Consider the following 16,854-nt stretch of genomic DNA (forward strand, 5'->3'; position numbering starts at 1 on the left):
AGAACAGAATTTCCTGCGTGAATACGACGATTCTCCGTGAATACGTTTCGACAATGGATGAAGTGGAAGCGGCCAAAGGTTTGGGGGTGGAAAATGATACTGTGCTAAGGATCTGGGGACTCTGTTGCACTAAGAATTAGGAGACTCCCAAAAACGCATATATTCCACTGGGACAGCATTTAAAATTCGTGATTTAACGTGAAACAAATGATTCAAATGAATGATTTCAAATTCAAATAAATTCAACATTATCCCGACGCGCATTGCACGATAAAATTACCGCTCGTGTGTCTTCGCATTTCACGTCACAGAGGCATAGCATTAGCTTAGTTATTTCCGCGATTCTAAATGATCATTGCGGAAGATCAAAGTGTAGACAGTGATGACCTCATCCCTTCGAAATCACTCGCGGCTGCCAATGAGCTTATGAATTATATCCAATGAAATTTACTTCCGTTCCATATAACATGTTTTTATTTGACTTATTTTATTCTCTCGTTACTTTTTTTTTCAATTGTTCACAGAGTACTTTTGTCCAGGTGCGCGGAGTTCCGTCCCCCCGCCATCATGCCCACGAAGCTTTCCTTCTTTTATTGATTTGAAATCATGTTCCACCAAATTGACAATGCATACGTTAACAGTTGCAGCGACTATTTTGACATTCGTCGCTTCGAATGCCGGCACATTTTACCGGGACTTGAGGATGATCGCAGTTTCAATTGTCACTGCGTTGTGACAGCATCACACGATGATTTGTTACAACCGTGCTGGGTGTACAATAGTCAACGAATCCAGTTGGTTGATTTGACAAATTGTAGAAAAAAGATTCTATTACCTAAAGTCATAAAGTGGTTTATTTCCTTCCGTATTGTCAGCTGAGTTGCGATAATACGTGCCGATATTTTCTATACGACGTACATACATAGCGATTGAACAAGATCTTGGAAGTCTGCCGATGCTTCCGATATGCAAGATGATTCAATACGCTGTAATTACGTAACCCTTAATAAATTTCTTGTCTTGAGGGATATCAATTTGTTACCGCTGACGGGATATTCGTGACTGCATTAGTGTCAACTGACTCCGAATACCGCGATAACGAAATTCTGACGCACAAGGATCGAACGAAAATTAGCAATCTGATGGCTGTACCTTTGATTTCAAAGGCAAATCGGATATTCGAAAGGCTTCGAGTAAATTCAGGTGTCCCAGTCACTGATTCTCTTTAAGCGGTAAGTAATTACTGGCCTTGAGTGGAAAGTGGGGAAAATGATCAATCTGGGGGTAATATGTGATGCGCTGTTCCCCCTCTGTATATAAACGGCGAGTCTGACTTCAGGTTCTAGAGATCAGTTCAATCAGAGCGGAGACAGGAATCTTATCTGCCTTGTAATATTACCCGACAGAAACGTGAGTTTAGTGAAGACTAACAAAGACAGGTGTTGCGATACGACAGGCCGATTTCAATGAAAGGATCCCGCAGAATCCTTATGGAAATTGACTCCCGCTCGGCTTAGTTGGATTTTCAGTATATTATAGTACATATCTTCCCGATCAAAAGTTCGCACGCACACAAGTATCAAAAACTCAGTAGTTTTCGAGGTATAGGGTTCGGAAGGAGGGGTTAATGGACTTTTCGATGTCTACGGATTAGACGATCTTTACGAATTACAAAGCTTCAAGGGGGATTTGAAATCGAATGCATTATTCAAAAACTGCACAGCCGATCCGTAGAGACTCCGCACAGGCGTGAAGAACAGGACAAGTCGATTTTTGCAACAATCGGAGGGTCTCGCTCTTCACGCGAAATCTGACGTTGCGTCTCCTTCCAGTCAACCAACGAGTTTATTAATGGAATCAATCATAACTTCCTGCCTATCTTTGAGAATCAACCGTCAAGTTTTTTGAGTGATTTGTTTCATTTCAAGTCTCCTTGAAGCTTTGGAATTCATGAAACTCACGGAAGCCGTAGACATCAAAACCGTCTGGGCACCTTTCTTCCGAAGCCTGTATCTCGGAAATTACTGATTTTTGGGACTTGTGTCAAAAAGAACTTTAAATGAAATCCAGCCAATGAAACGGGGAGCCAATTCCCGTAAGGATTCGGCGGGGTCCTTTCATCTCAGGGAAAAATGAAAAGAGTCGTGTTTCGGGTTTTCACTGAATCGCAGGATGGACCTTTTGACGGTAGCCACGCTTTCGGTGGCATGCATCGTGTTGTACCGGATAATCAACGTCGCATTCAAGGTGTTGAAAATTGTATTGCTCTCCGATTTCCCGTCTAATGCTGAGGAACTTCCAAGTCTGCCTTTCGTAGGTCATGCGTATCTCTTCATTGGTGACACTGAAGGTGAGCAAAATCTTTTTGCTGTCGAATTGGCTGTCCAATCTTGAGTAACGAATGACATTATACTGAGGCTCTGTCAAATATGCAATTGCAGCTATGTTCAACAGGGTTATTGAACTGGGGAAAATTTATCCTACAACGTTTCAACTTTCATTTGGTCACAATTCAACGTACTTCACAACTTTCCCTAAACATATAAAGGTAAAGTAGTCTGATGATAATCGAAAACGAATGAAATTTTGAGATCTGAGTTAATTCGTCATTTCAGGAGATACTCCTCAGTCCGAAGACCATTGAGAAAAACTACTTCTACGAATTCGGGCGACCTTGGATGGGGGACGGATTAATCACCGCTCCTGGTAGGTGAAGATTGTCACTTTGTTATCTAATTTTATGCGAGATATCGGAGTCAGGAAAGGATTGCCTAAATCTCACGAAATTTTAAATCATGTTCAATATATCGGAGTGAAATTTGTCACGTATAGTCAAGATTCTTCACAAGTCGATTCATATCTCAAGCAAACGGAATGACATGATTCTTACTCATGGTCCTCATGTTCCAGTGAAGTTCGTCGAGCTAACAAAGTGTGCGATATCAAAAACGAGTGACGCGAAATCTCACCTCCGGTTTCTCGAATTGCTTTCTGAATTTATAGATCATACGTTGGCTCGAGCAAAAAACTTTTGTTGCGAATAACCTAAATTAAATTCTAGTGAACAGTAGTAACTTCGAACTTATTACCGATCCGGCTGCACGCTTCGCTTCACATACCTAAATGACAATGCGTGTCTCCTTGTACTTTCATACAAATTTTTCCAGCACATTTCACCCTATTTCGTAACGGTACTGGTAGACCTCATCTGTTGCAAAATCGTGATAATAATCACCATGATTACTGACGTAAATCATCAGTGTTTCTGCGTCAATGCGTTGTTACGATTATAATCACGTTTATCAGATCATTTCTCTCAACATCTCAACATCTCAATCATCGGCATCGTCATCATGGTAAATTCGTTTTGCTGCCATGACTGGAAGATCGAGGATGAATGGGACGTAGAATCAGGTGACAAACGTGTGCGATCGAAAACATCGTAAAGAGAGTTAAACGGGGCAATTGAAGCTAATCAAGTTGAATCTGATTCAAGAAAGTCTTTGTCATCTAGACGAAATCGTTTCAACTGTGAATTTCAATTATGAATACATTGTTATTACCAACGTTACAAAAATCATAACCAAAATCATATGGCCATGTCCCTCTATGGATATGCATCTCTTGGAAGACGGGTCCGCGTTTGATGTCTGAAATTGTTGCCGAATACTCGAGAATTTTTTCATTACAGCCTCAAAATGGGAAGTGCACCGGAAGCTGATGCAGCCGTCCTTCAATTCCGTGGCTCTCAAATCTTTCGTCAAAACATTTGTCACTCAGTCAGTGATACTGGCCAATAAGATGGAGCGGCACTTGGACGGACCAGAATTCAAAATATGCCGATACGTTTCTCTGTGTTCATTGGACACAATTTGCGGTAGGTCGGCTGTCATTTGAAAAAAATCAACTATACTTATGTGAATTTTACATTTTTTCTGACCCAAGGCTAGTTCATATCTATTTTACGTGTCACAGTGACGGCCATGGGCATAAATTTGAAAGCACAGGAGAGCGAGGAATGTCGGTACGACGAAGCGATTCAGAAGTAAGTCAATTGAAGCGCCTTTTACATGCTGAACACATCAAGCTCTCGCCTAGTTAGACCTACATTGCAAAACTCGAAACCTGATGGCAACATTCGAAACACGACGCTGTTTTCACAATTCTACCTGAATTATGGATTCATATTTTGCTAATGTCAATAATGTAAACCCTCGGATTGTGTAATGATTCTGGCTTCACAGGGTGATGGCTGGTTGCGCCAAACGAGCCGTTAGCCCTTGGTTGTACCCGGACTTTATTTTCTACTGTACGCAACTTGGCAAGGATCAGAAAAAATACATCAAGTATATGCACGACTTGACTGACGAAGTAAGTGCGAGACACCTTTATTAATACAATCATGGCAGGCATTGGTTGTGTCGGTTTGTGGACAAAAAGTATCCTATAGACCGGATTCTTAGCACGGTACTTCAACTGAAAATTAGACAATATTACATCACAGGCAACTTCAATCTAGGGCACGAACCAATCATTCACCCAAAATTCATGTCTTTGGCTTATTAAGTAGCGTATTTGATGTGGTTCAAAAGTACGATTTAAGTGATGATCAAACTTGACGGTGGATTTGGATTCAACATTACTTGCGCACAATCCGGTCTGGTATTGAACATCTTTACATTCAACTTTGTGTCACATCTTGCCGGCAAACATAGTGTTTGAGCTGATTCGAATGGTAGGTTCATAGACCAAATAGAAATATGACATTCTTCGGTAAGTGTAACGATTCATGACGTCTACGGTGACTTTTTCACGCGGGCTTTTGCCGCGCTTGACAATCTCGAAGAAGTTGCAAAGCACTCATCCCGCGCGTGATATTTCGGCGACTCGCGACGATAGCTACAACGACGAAATTGACTTGACGCTTTGTTGCGAAACTCAGACAACGGCCACCAAGCACAGATAATGGCAAGCGTCTCTGACGTGCAGTTTTTAGCACGCAAACTTGAAGATGGCTAACCGTTCTTCGACACGCCGTTACTTCGTGTCTCTCGGAATTCGATCACTGGAAATTGAATAAGCGACAATTCCGTTGTCGGAGATTTCTCGCGTCTCACAAATTAGGCAACTTTTGGAATACTGGTCTGTTCCACTTTTATTTTTCACTATTCGATCCGAGCTTTCGTTCAGACTCAAGCGAAGAGCTACGCTATGTTGATCCAAAAGTTTGAAATTCAGGCGATATTATTCGTGGTATTGCATGATTCTTATTGGCTGTTGGATCTTAAAATTCTCAGATTCCAGCGTGACGCACCGATCGTCGCTCGCTGTCGCGAAACGCTTGTTGGCTGATGAATTCGTCGCTTTTCCGTTTTCGGAATTCGCGTCGCGGTGTCTTCCCGATGCGGCGATAACTACGGATTTTCGCGGGGCGACAGCGATACATAGAGTACATGTCATAGAGTACATTTTTAGTTTGTTTTTAATCGTTACCACGGATTCCCTAGCGTAATTGGGTTCCCGTTCAGGGTTGGGGGAGTCCTTTGTAACAGGCAGCCGTGATGACGCGTTGCTCGTTACACACACGCATATCGGGGCAGTTGTACGTTGTTACCTAGAACACGCATGAATACTCGGTATCTGAACTTGCTCTTTAATCGATAGATATCTTAATTGATACGTACGTCTAAAATATTTGGAATGAGCTCCGTACAAGTTACCACCTTGTATTGTTTAATTTCAGGTGATACGACAGAAGAAGGCAGAAATCGTCCGGCGTGGTGATCAACGAGTATCAGCCGATGAAGAACGAGATGCAGATGGCAAGTATTACAGAATCCGGATGCAGTCGTAAAGTGCCACGATAGAGTTTTTGTTTCGTAGGAGTGAGTTGTACTTGAGGTCTTCTGCTTTACACTTTTGATGAAATGCATACGGAAACCCGAATAATTGTAGATTTCCGGGGCCATTTGTGCATGAGTTAGGTGTGGTAGCTGTCTTTTTTTTAATTACCTAATCATTCATGTAACAGATGATTCCACAGCTGGACCTCAGATACTGATAGAAAATCTCTTCAGACTATTCAACGACAACCAAACGTTAACGGATAAAGACGTCCGGGATCATGTTGATACGATGATCGCAGCTGTAAGTCTAACACACTTGATACTGTTATTACGGTGTAGCTTCAAATAATTCTCATACTTGTCAGTTTTGTGAGTCATTGAGAACGGAACAGTAGATACAAAATACACCATTGTTAACTTGCAATTGGAAACACGAATGCGCAATTGTACTCTCTTAGGGCAGCGATACAACGGCCATCACGATGAACTACGTGTTTTTGATGCTAGCATCCCATCAAGACATTCAGGTGTGTTTGTTATTCAACCATACGTTACGTAGTGATCTTACGGAAACAAGCATTGTGTGTGGTGCACCTCTTACAAGGCTCTACTTACAATTAATCGCTTTTCTTATAATCGGGCAGGAAAAAGTGTACCAGGAATTGTGCGACATCTTCGGAGAACATGTATTAAACGACGACAGTGAAGAGTTGCACATCACGATGGACGTCTTGGCGAGAATGGCGTACATGGAGAGAGCGATCAAAGAAACTATGCGCCTGTTTGTCGTTGGACCCACGACCTTCCGGAAGGCAACGGAGGATCTGGATTTAGGTTTGTCAGCTTTGGTCAACTAATTCATTCGTTTGACATTGGATGTCTCTGAGTAATAGCCGTGACATGAAGTGATGTATGATTCCTCAAACGATTACTCATTCCGTAGGTCAGTGTACTTTGCCAAAAGGGAGTTCGGTTATTATTAACGTTATGGGAGTTCACAGAAGTGAGAAGTACTGGCCCGACCCTCTAAAATTTGATCCAGACAGATTCTTACCTGAACGGTTTGCAAAACAAGAACCGTACTCCTACTTGCCGTTCAGTGGTGGTCGAAGAAATTGTCTCGGTAAGGAATATTGCGAAGTTGACAATGATTTTCAATTACTGTTTTCACGATTTATCGAGATTTTCCAGGATCTTTATTCTTTTTCATATGCAATGTATATTTCAGCGACAAAATGTTCGAAATGTAATGAATATTTAATCGAATACATCGAGATGGTTTGGTTTTGTTTTTCGTAGTTTAGAACGGGATTACGAGATGCACCAAATGAAATAACCTTCAATAATTGACCGAGTTCTTTTTCATTTAAGGAGCCAAGTACGCTATGATGTTTATGAAGACAATGACCACAATGATTCTCCGAAAATATGTTTTATCTAAGGATAAAGTGGTACCGGTCGAAGATGTGCGGCTAAGAATTGATTTTTTACTGAAATCTGTTGAACCTGACACTGTACGGATTAAGAGACGCGCAAAACAGCATGCCTCTTGGAAAAGCAACATTGCCTGCGAATAATCCTTTCCACTAAAGGGTAGTGATTCTACTTTGTTTTGTTTTATCAACTTATTTGTTGTTATTTACTTGTTCTTGTTTTCAATATTATCCGAGAAACGTTCTGTTTTTTCAAGAATTTTCTCTCTTATATTTTTCAATTATTTGTCACCCAACAGCACATAGATATTCAGGGCAACATTACCGTAGAATTCATGATACTTGTGCCTTAAGGGTATAAGATTTGCATTTCATAGTGATATTACTCAATTCAAACTGCTGAATTGAAAGTATAGTGTTGAGCAACTCAAAGCGTACCAAAAAGTAAAAAGAAAACAATCAAAAAAGAATGGTTATCGAAGTTTATTGATTTTGAATGAACAAATTTCTTCTAATTATATTATTAACTGAATCTAATTCATCAACTAGACATAATAATCCATATAAATTGTATAATCGCAACTGCCGGCACAATATTTCTTCATATTCAAAATATATTCTGTAAATCCAAATCATTTCCATTGTAAAAGTAAATGATGCAAAACTATATTTAATTTTCCTATAATGACCATTCGGTGAAATGCCAAAACCTAAATTCCCTTGGGTTTGGCCAAACATCAGACGACAGTTTTTTGTTGAATATGACTGTTTTTATCTCATGACTTCTCCTTCTAACAGAACAAATAGTCGTATTTTCTTCACCGTAGAAGCTGATCTTCTCGACGGCTTCCTATCGCAGAACGGAGCCTCGGCCGCAGCCGCTTTCATAGTGGCGCGTTTCACATTTCACTTTGGAAAATCGGATTTCTCTCCGAATTCTCGTCCGATTGTTGAGGGATGAGATTGAGTCTCGACTTGACAAAAATCATTTTCTCTCCGCATAATAGTATAGCTACTTTTTCAAGGACATTTTAGCTCAAAGCCGACGTCGAATACTCAAACTTTGATTCTCAAAATTGGTCCTTAAGCCTATTTTACGTCTGTCGAAAAAGATACAAGTCGCTTCAGGTGACGCGGCGTCACGGCGAATTATGGCTCGGAATAATCAGACACTTGACACCACGAGTCAAAGAAAATGATACTCTGCTATGATCTGCGGACCATGTTGCACTAAGAATTAGGAGACTCCGAAAAACGCATATATTCCACTGGGACAGCATTCAAAATGCGTGATTTAACGTGAAACAAATAATTCAAATGAATGATTTCAAATTCAAATAAATTCAACATTATCCTGACGCGCATCGCACGATAAAATTACCGCTCGTGTGTCTTCGCATTTCACGTCACAGAGGCATTGCATTAGCTTAGTTATTTCCGCGATTCTAAATAATCATTGCGGAACATCAAAGTGTAGACAGTGATGACCTCATCCCTTCGAAATCACTCGCGGCTGCCGATGAGCTTATGAATTATATCCAATGAAATGTACTTCCGTTCCATATAACATGTTTTTATTTGACTTATTTTATTCTCTCGTTACTTTTTTTTTCAATTGTTCACAGAGTACTTTTGTTCAGGTGCGCGGAGTTCCGCCCCCCCCCCCCCCCCCCCCCATCATGACCACGGAGCTTTCCTTCTTTTATTGATTTGAAATCATGTTCCACCAAATTGACAATGCATACGTTAACAGTTGCAGCGACTATTTTGACATTCGTCGCTTCGAATGCCGGCACATTTTACCGGGACTTGAGGATGATCGCAGTTTCAATTGTCACTGCGTTGTGACAGCATCACACGATGATTTGTTACAACCGTGCTGGGTGTACAATAGTCAACGAATCCAGTTGGTTGATTTGACAAATTGTAGAAAAAAGATTCTATTACCTAAAGTCATAAAGTGGTTTATTTCCTTCCGTATTGTCAGCTGAGTTGCGATAATACGTGCCGATATTTTCTATACGACGTACATACATAGCGATTGAACAAGATCTTGGAAGTCTGCCGATGCTTCCGATATGCAAGATGATTCAATACGCTGTAATTACGTAACCCTTAATAAATTTCTTGTCTTGAGGGATATCAATTTGTTACCGCTGACGGGATATTCGTGACTGCATTAGTGTCAACTGACTCCGAATACCGCGATAACGAAATTCTGACGCACAAGGATCGAACGAAAATTAGCAATCTGATGGCTGTACCTTTGATTTCAAAGGCAAATCGGATATTCGAAAGGCTTCGAGTAAATTCAGGTGTCCCAGTCACTGATTCTCTTTAAGCGGTAAGTAATTACTGGCCTTGAGTGGAAAGTGGGGAAAATGATCAATCTGGGGGTAATATGTGATGCGCTGTTCCCCCTCTGTATATAAACGGCGAGTCTGACTTCAGGTTCTAGAGATCAGTTCAATCAGAGCGGAGACAGGAATCTTATCTGCCTTGTAATATTACCCGACAGAAACGTGAGTTTAGTGAAGACTAACAAAGACAGGTGTTGCGATACGACAGGCCGATTTCAATGAAAGGATCCCGCAGAATCCTTATGGAAATTGACTCCCGCTCGGCTTAGTTGGATTTTCAGTATATTATAGTACATATCTTCCCGATCAAAAGTTCGCACGCACACAAGTATCAAAAACTCAGTAGTTTTCGAGGTATAGGGTTCGGAAGGAGGGGTTAATGGACTTTTCGATGTCTACGGATTAGACGATCTTTACGAATTACAAAGCTTCAAGGGGGATTTGAAATCGAATGCATTATTCAAAAACTGCACAGCCGATCCGTAGAGACTCCGCACAGGCGTGAAGAACAGGACAAGTCGATTTTTGCAACAATCGGAGGGTCTCGCTCTTCACGCGAAATCTGACGTTGCGTCTCCTTCCAGTCAACCAACGAGTTTATTAATGGAATCAATCATAACTTCCTGCCTATCTTTGAGAATCAACCGTCAAGTTTTTTGAGTGATTTGTTTCATTTCAAGTCTCCTTGAAGCTTTGGAATTCATGAAACTCACGGAAGCCGTAGACATCAAAACCGTCTGGGCACCTTTCTTCCGAAGCCTGTATCTCGGAAATTACTGATTTTTGGGACTTGTGTCAAAAAGAACTTTAAATGAAATCCAGCCAATGAAACGGGGAGCCAATTCCCGTAAGGATTCGGCGGGGTCCTTTCATCTCAGGGAAAAATGAAAAGAGTCGTGTTTCGGGTTTTCACTGAATCGCAGGATGGACCTTTTGACGGTAGCCACGCTTTCGGTGGCATGCATCGTGTTGTACCGGATAATCAACGTCGCATTCAAGGTGTTGAAAATTGTATTGCTCTCCGATTTCCCGTCTAATGCTGAGGAACTTCCAAGTCTGCCTTTCGTAGGTCATGCGTATCTCTTCATTGGTGACACTGAAGGTGAGCAAAATCTTTTTGCTGTCGAATTGGCTGTCCAATCTTGAGTAACGAATGACATTATACTGAGGCTCTGTCAAATATGCAATTGCAGCTATGTTCAACAGGGTTATTGAACTGGGGAAAATTTATCCTACAACGTTTCAACTTTCATTTGGTCACAATTCAACGTACTTCACAACTTTCCCTAAACATATAAAGGTAAAGTAGTCTGATGATAATCGAAAACGAATGAAATTTTGAGATCTGAGTTAATTCGTCATTTCAGGAGATACTCCTCAGTCCGAAGACCATTGAGAAAAACTACTTCTACGAATTCGGGCGACCTTGGATGGGGGACGGATTAATCACCGCTCCTGGTAGGTGAAGATTGTCACTTTGTTATCTAATTTTATGCGAGATATCGGAGTCAGGAAAGGATTGCCTAAATCTCACGAAATTTTAAATCATGTTCAATATATCGGAGTGAAATTTGTCACGTATAGTCAAGATTCTTCACAAGTCGATTCATATCTCAAGCAAACGGAATGACATGATTCTTACTCATGGTCCTCATGTTCCAGTGAAGTTCGTCGAGCTAACAAAGTGTGCGATATCAAAAACGAGTGACGCGAAATCTCACCTCCGGTTTCTCGAATTGCTTTCTGAATTTATAGATCATACGTTGGCTCGAGCAAAAAACTTTTGTTGCGAATAACCTAAATTAAATTCTAGTGAACAGTAGTAACTTCGAACTTATTACCGATCCGGCTGCACGCTTCGCTTCACATACCTAAATGACAATGCGTGTCTCCTTGTACTTTCATACAAATTTTTCCAGCACATTTCACCCTATTTCGTAACGGTACTGGTAGACCTCATCTGTTGCAAAATCGTGATAATAATCACCATGATTACTGACGTAAATCATCAGTGTTTCTGCGTCAATGCGTTGTTACGATTATAATCACGTTTATCAGATCATTTCTCTCAACATCTCAACATCTCAATCATCGGCATCGTCATCATGGTAAATTCGTTTTGCTGCCATGACTGGAAGATCGAGGATGAATGGGACGTAGAATCAGGTGACAAACGTGTGCGATCGAAAACATCGTAAAGAGAGTTAAACGGGGCAATTGAAGCTAATCAAGTTGAATCTGATTCAAGAAAGTCTTTGTCATCTAGACGAAATCGTTTCAACTGTGAATTTCAATTATGAATACATTGTTATTACCAACGTTACAAAAATCATAACCAAAATCATATGGCCATGTCCCTCTATGGATATGCATCTCTTGGAAGACGGGTCCGCGTTTGATGTCTGAAATTGTTGCCGAATACTCGAGAATTTTTTCATTACAGCCTCAAAATGGGAAGTGCACCGGAAGCTGATGCAGCCGTCCTTCAATTCCGTGGCTCTCAAATCTTTCGTCAAAACATTTGTCACTCAGTCAGTGATACTGGCCAATAAGATGGAGCGGCACTTGGACGGACCAGAATTCAAAATATGCCGATACGTTTCTCTGTGTTCATTGGACACAATTTGCGGTAGGTCGGCTGTCATTTGAAAAAAATCAACTATACTTATGTGAATTTTACATTTTTTCTGACCCAAGGCTAGTTCATATCTATTTTACGTGTCACAGTGACGGCCATGGGCATAAATTTGAAAGCACAGGAGAGCGAGGAATGTCGGTACGACGAAGCGATTCAGAAGTAAGTCAATTGAAGCGCCTTTTACATGCTGAACACATCAAGCTCTCGCCTAGTTAGACCTACATTGCAAAACTCGAAACCTGATGGCAACATTCGAAACACGACGCTGTTTTCACAATTCTACCTGAATTATGGATTCATATTTTGCTAATGTCAATAATGTAAACCCTCGGATTGTGTAATGATTCTGGCTTCACAGGGTGATGGCTGGTTGCGCCAAACGAGCCGTTAGCCCTTGGTTGTACCCGGACTTTATTTTCTACTGTACGCAACTTGGCAAGGATCAGAAAAAATACATCAAGTATATGCACGACTTGACTGACGAAGTAAGTGCGAGACACCTTTATTAATACAATCATGGCAGGCATTGGTTGTGTCGGTTTGTGGACAAAAAGTATCCTATAGACCGGATTCTTAGCACGGTACTTCAACTGAAAATTAGACAATATTACATCACAGGCAACTTCAATCTAGGGCACGAACCAATCATTCACCCAAAATTCATGTCTTTGGCTTATTAAGTAGCGTATTTGATGTGGTTCAAAAGTACGATTTAAGTGATGATCAAACTTGACGGTGGATTTGGATTCAACATTACTTGCGCACAATCCGGTCTGGTATTGAACATCTTTACATTCAACTTTGTGTCACATCTTGCCGGCAAACATAGTGTTTGAGCTGATTCGAATGGTAGGTTCATAGACCAAATAGAAATATGACATTCTTCGGTAAGTGTAACGATTCATGACGTCTACGGTGACTTTTTCACGCGGGCTTTTGCCGCGCTTGACAATCTCGAAGAAGTTGCAAAGCACTCATCCCGCGCGTGATATTTCGGCGACTCGCGACGATAGCTACAACGACGAAATTGACTTGACGCTTTGTTGCGAAACTCAGACAACGGCCACCAAGCACAGATAATGGCAAGCGTCTCTGACGTGCAGTTTTTAGCACGCAAACTTGAAGATGGCTAACCGTTCTTCGACACGCCGTTACTTCGTGTCTCTCGGAATTCGATCACTGGAAATTGAATAAGCGACAATTCCGTTGTCGGAGATTTCTCGCGTCTCACAAATTAGGCAACTTTTGGAATACTGGTCTGTTCCACTTTTATTTTTCACTATTCGATCCGAGCTTTCGTTCAGACTCAAGCGAAGAGCTACGCTATGTTGATCCAAAAGTTTGAAATTCAGGCGATATTATTCGTGGTATTGCATGATTCTTATTGGCTGTTGGATCTTAAAATTCTCAGATTCCAGCGTGACGCACCGATCGTCGCTCGCTGTCGCGAAACGCTTGTTGGCTGATGAATTCGTCGCTTTTCCGTTTTCGGAATTCGCGTCGCGGTGTCTTCCCGATGCGGCGATAACTACGGATTTTCGCGGGGCGACAGCGATACATAGAGTACATGTCATAGAGTACATTTTTAGTTTGTTTTTAATCGTTACCACGGATTCCCTAGCGTAATTGGGTTCCCGTTCAGGGTTGGGGGAGTCCTTTGTAACAGGCAGCCGTGATGACGCGTTGCTCGTTACACACACGCATATCGGGGCAGTTGTACGTTGTTACCTAGAACACGCATGAATACTCGGTATCTGAACTTGCTCTTTAATCGATAGATATCTTAATTGATACGTACGTCTAAAATATTTGGAATGAGCTCCGTACAAGTTACCACCTTGTATTGTTTAATTTCAGGTGATACGACAGAAGAAGGCAGAAATCGTCCGGCGTGGTGATCAACGAGTATCAGCCGATGAAGAACGAGATGCAGATGGCAAGTATTACAGAATCCGGATGCAGTCGTAAAGTGCCACGATAGAGTTTTTGTTTCGTAGGAGTGAGTTGTACTTGAGGTCTTCTGCTTTACACTTTTGATGAAATGCATACGGAAACCCGAATAATTGTAGATTTCCGGGGCCATTTGTGCATGAGTTAGGTGTGGTAGCTGTCTTTTTTTTAATTACCTAATCATTCATGTAACAGATGATTCCACAGCTGGACCTCAGATACTGATAGAAAATCTCTTCAGACTATTCAACGACAACCAAACGTTAACGGATAAAGACGTCCGGGATCATGTTGATACGATGATCGCAGCTGTAAGTCTAACACACTTGATACTGTTATTACGGTGTAGCTTCAAATAATTCTCATACTTGTCAGTTTTGTGAGTCATTGAGAACGGAACAGTAGATACAAAATACACCATTGTTAACTTGCAATTGGAAACACGAATGCGCAATTGTACTCTCTTAGGGCAGCGATACAACGGCCATCACGATGAACTACGTGTTTTTGATGCTAGCATCCCATCAAGACATTCAGGTGTGTTTGTTATTCAACCATACGTTACGTAGTGATCTTACGGAAACAAGCATTGTGTGTGGTGCACCTCTTACAAGGCTCTACTTACAATTAATCGCTTTTCTTATAATCGGGCAGGAAAAAGTGTACCAGGAATTGTGCGACATCTTCGGAGAACATGTATTAAACGACGACAGTGAAGAGTTGCACATCACGATGGACGTCTTGGCGAGAATGGCGTACATGGAGAGAGCGATCAAAGAAACTATGCGCCTGTTTGTCGTTGGACCCACGACCTTCCGGAAGGCAACGGAGGATCTGGATTTAGGTTTGTCAGCTTTGGTCAACTAATTCATTCGTTTGACATTGGATGTCTCTGAGTAATAGCCGTGACATGAAGTGATGTATGATTCCTCAAACGATTACTCATTCCGTAGGTCAGTGTACTTTGCCAAAAGGGAGTTCGGTTATTATTAACGTTATGGGAGTTCACAGAAGTGAGAAGTACTGGCCCGACCCTCTAAAATTTGATCCAGACAGATTCTTACCTGAACGGTTTGCAAAACAAGAACCGTACTCCTACTTGCCGTTCAGTGGTGGTCGAAGAAATTGTCTCGGTAAGGAATATTGCGAAGTTGACAATGATTTTCAATTACTGTTTTCACGATTTATCGAGATTTTCCAGGATCTTTATTCTTTTTCATATGCAATGTATATTTCAGCGACAAAATGTTCGAAATGTAATGAATATTTAATCGAATACATCGAGATGGTTTGGTTTTGTTTTTCGTAGTTTAGAACGGGATTACGAGATGCACCAAATGAAATAACCTTCAATAATTGACCGAGTTCTTTTTCATTTAAGGAGCCAAGTACGCTATGATGTTTATGAAGACAATGACCACAATGATTCTCCGAAAATATGTTTTATCTAAGGATAAAGTGGTACCGGTCGAAGATGTGCGGCTAAGAATTGATTTTTTACTGAAATCTGTTGAACCTGACACTGTACGGATTAAGAGACGCGCAAAACAGCATGCCTCTTGGAAAAGCAACATTGCCTGCGAATAATCCTTTCCACTAAAGGGTAGTGATTCTACTTTGTTTTGTTTTATCAACTTATTTGTTGTTATTTACTTGTTCTTGTTTTCAATATTATCCGAGAAACGTTCTGTTTTTTCAAGAATTTTCTCTCTTATATTTTTCAATTATTTGTCACCCAACAGCACATAGATATTCAGGGCAACATTACCGTAGAATTCATGATACTTGTGCCTTAAGGGTATAAGATTTGCATTTCATAGTGATATTACTCAATTCAAACTGCTGAATTGAAAGTATAGTGTTGAGCAACTCAAAGCGTACCAAAAAGTAAAAAGAAAACAATCAAAAAAGAATGGTTATCGAAGTTTATTGATTTTGAATGAACAAATTTCTTCTAATTATATTATTAACTGAATCTAATTCATCAACTAGACATAATAATCCATATAAATTGTATAATCGCAACTGCCGGCACAATATTTCTTCATATTCAAAATATATTCTGTAAATCCAAATCATTTCCATTGTAAAAGTAAATGATGCAAAACTATATTTAATTTTCCTATAATGACCATTCGGTGAAATGCCAAAACCTAAATTCCCTTGGGTTTGGCCAAACATCAGACGACAGTTTTTTGTTGAATATGACTGTTTTTATCTCATGACTTCTCCTTCTAACAGAACAAATAGTCGTATTTTCTTCACCGTAGAAGCTGATCTTCTCGACGGCTTCCTATCGCAGAACGGAGCCTCGGCCGCAGCCGCTTTCATAGTGGCGCGTTTCACATTTCACTTTGGAAAATCGGATTTCTCTCCGAATTCTCGTCCGATTGTTGAGGGATGAGATTGAGTCTCGACTTGACAAAAATCATTTTCTCTCCGCATAATAGTATAGCTACTTTTTCAAGGACATTTTAGCTCAAAGCCGACGTCGAATACTCAAACTTTGATTCTCAAAATTGGTCCTTAAGCCTATTTTACGTCTGTCGAAAAAGATACAAGTCGCTTCAGGTGACGCGGCGTCACGGCGAATTATGGCTCGGAATAATCAGACACTTGACACCACG

At 40.8% G+C, this 16,854-nt stretch overlaps 2 protein-coding genes across 4 annotated transcripts; both read left to right on the forward strand.

Moving 5' to 3' along the window:
- The first annotated feature begins 1,339 nt into the window (after positions 1-1,339).
- LOC124218914 (cytochrome P450 4C1-like) lies at positions 1,340-7,911 on the forward strand. 2 transcript variants are annotated; one of them, XM_046625837.1, is made up of 13 exons: positions 1,340-1,410; positions 2,172-2,350; positions 2,442-2,548; positions 2,616-2,706; positions 3,692-3,877; positions 3,976-4,045; positions 4,245-4,371; positions 5,744-5,822; positions 6,032-6,147; positions 6,305-6,373; positions 6,491-6,680; positions 6,790-6,969; positions 7,218-7,911. In XM_046625837.1, exons 2-13 carry the CDS (start codon positions 2,173-2,175, stop codon positions 7,421-7,423), a joined length of 1,599 nt encoding a protein of 532 aa, XP_046481793.1. In that variant the 5' UTR covers positions 1,340-1,410; position 2,172; the 3' UTR covers positions 7,424-7,911. The 2 variants fall into 2 exon arrangements, with proteins under 2 accessions (XP_046481793.1, XP_046481794.1); XM_046625838.2 differs by having other exon boundaries at positions 6,044-6,147.
- A 1,819-nt stretch (positions 7,912-9,730) lies between these two features.
- LOC124218913 (cytochrome P450 4C1-like) lies at positions 9,731-16,302 on the forward strand. Of its 2 annotated transcripts, none has more exons than XM_046625834.1 (13): positions 9,731-9,801; positions 10,563-10,741; positions 10,833-10,939; positions 11,007-11,097; positions 12,083-12,268; positions 12,367-12,436; positions 12,636-12,762; positions 14,135-14,213; positions 14,423-14,538; positions 14,696-14,764; positions 14,882-15,071; positions 15,181-15,360; positions 15,609-16,302. In XM_046625834.1, the coding sequence occupies exons 2-13, from the start codon at positions 10,564-10,566 to the stop codon at positions 15,812-15,814; spliced, it is 1,599 nt and encodes a 532-aa protein (XP_046481790.1). In that variant the 5' UTR covers positions 9,731-9,801; position 10,563; the 3' UTR covers positions 15,815-16,302. The 2 variants fall into 2 exon arrangements, with proteins under 2 accessions (XP_046481790.1, XP_046481791.1); XM_046625835.2 differs by having other exon boundaries at positions 14,435-14,538.
- Positions 16,303-16,854: the final 552 nt, after the last annotated feature.

Source organism: Neodiprion pinetum, chromosome 5, assembly GCF_021155775.2.
Source record: "Neodiprion pinetum isolate iyNeoPine1 chromosome 5, iyNeoPine1.2, whole genome shotgun sequence".
Lineage (NCBI taxonomy): Eukaryota > Metazoa > Arthropoda > Insecta > Hymenoptera > Diprionidae > Neodiprion > Neodiprion pinetum.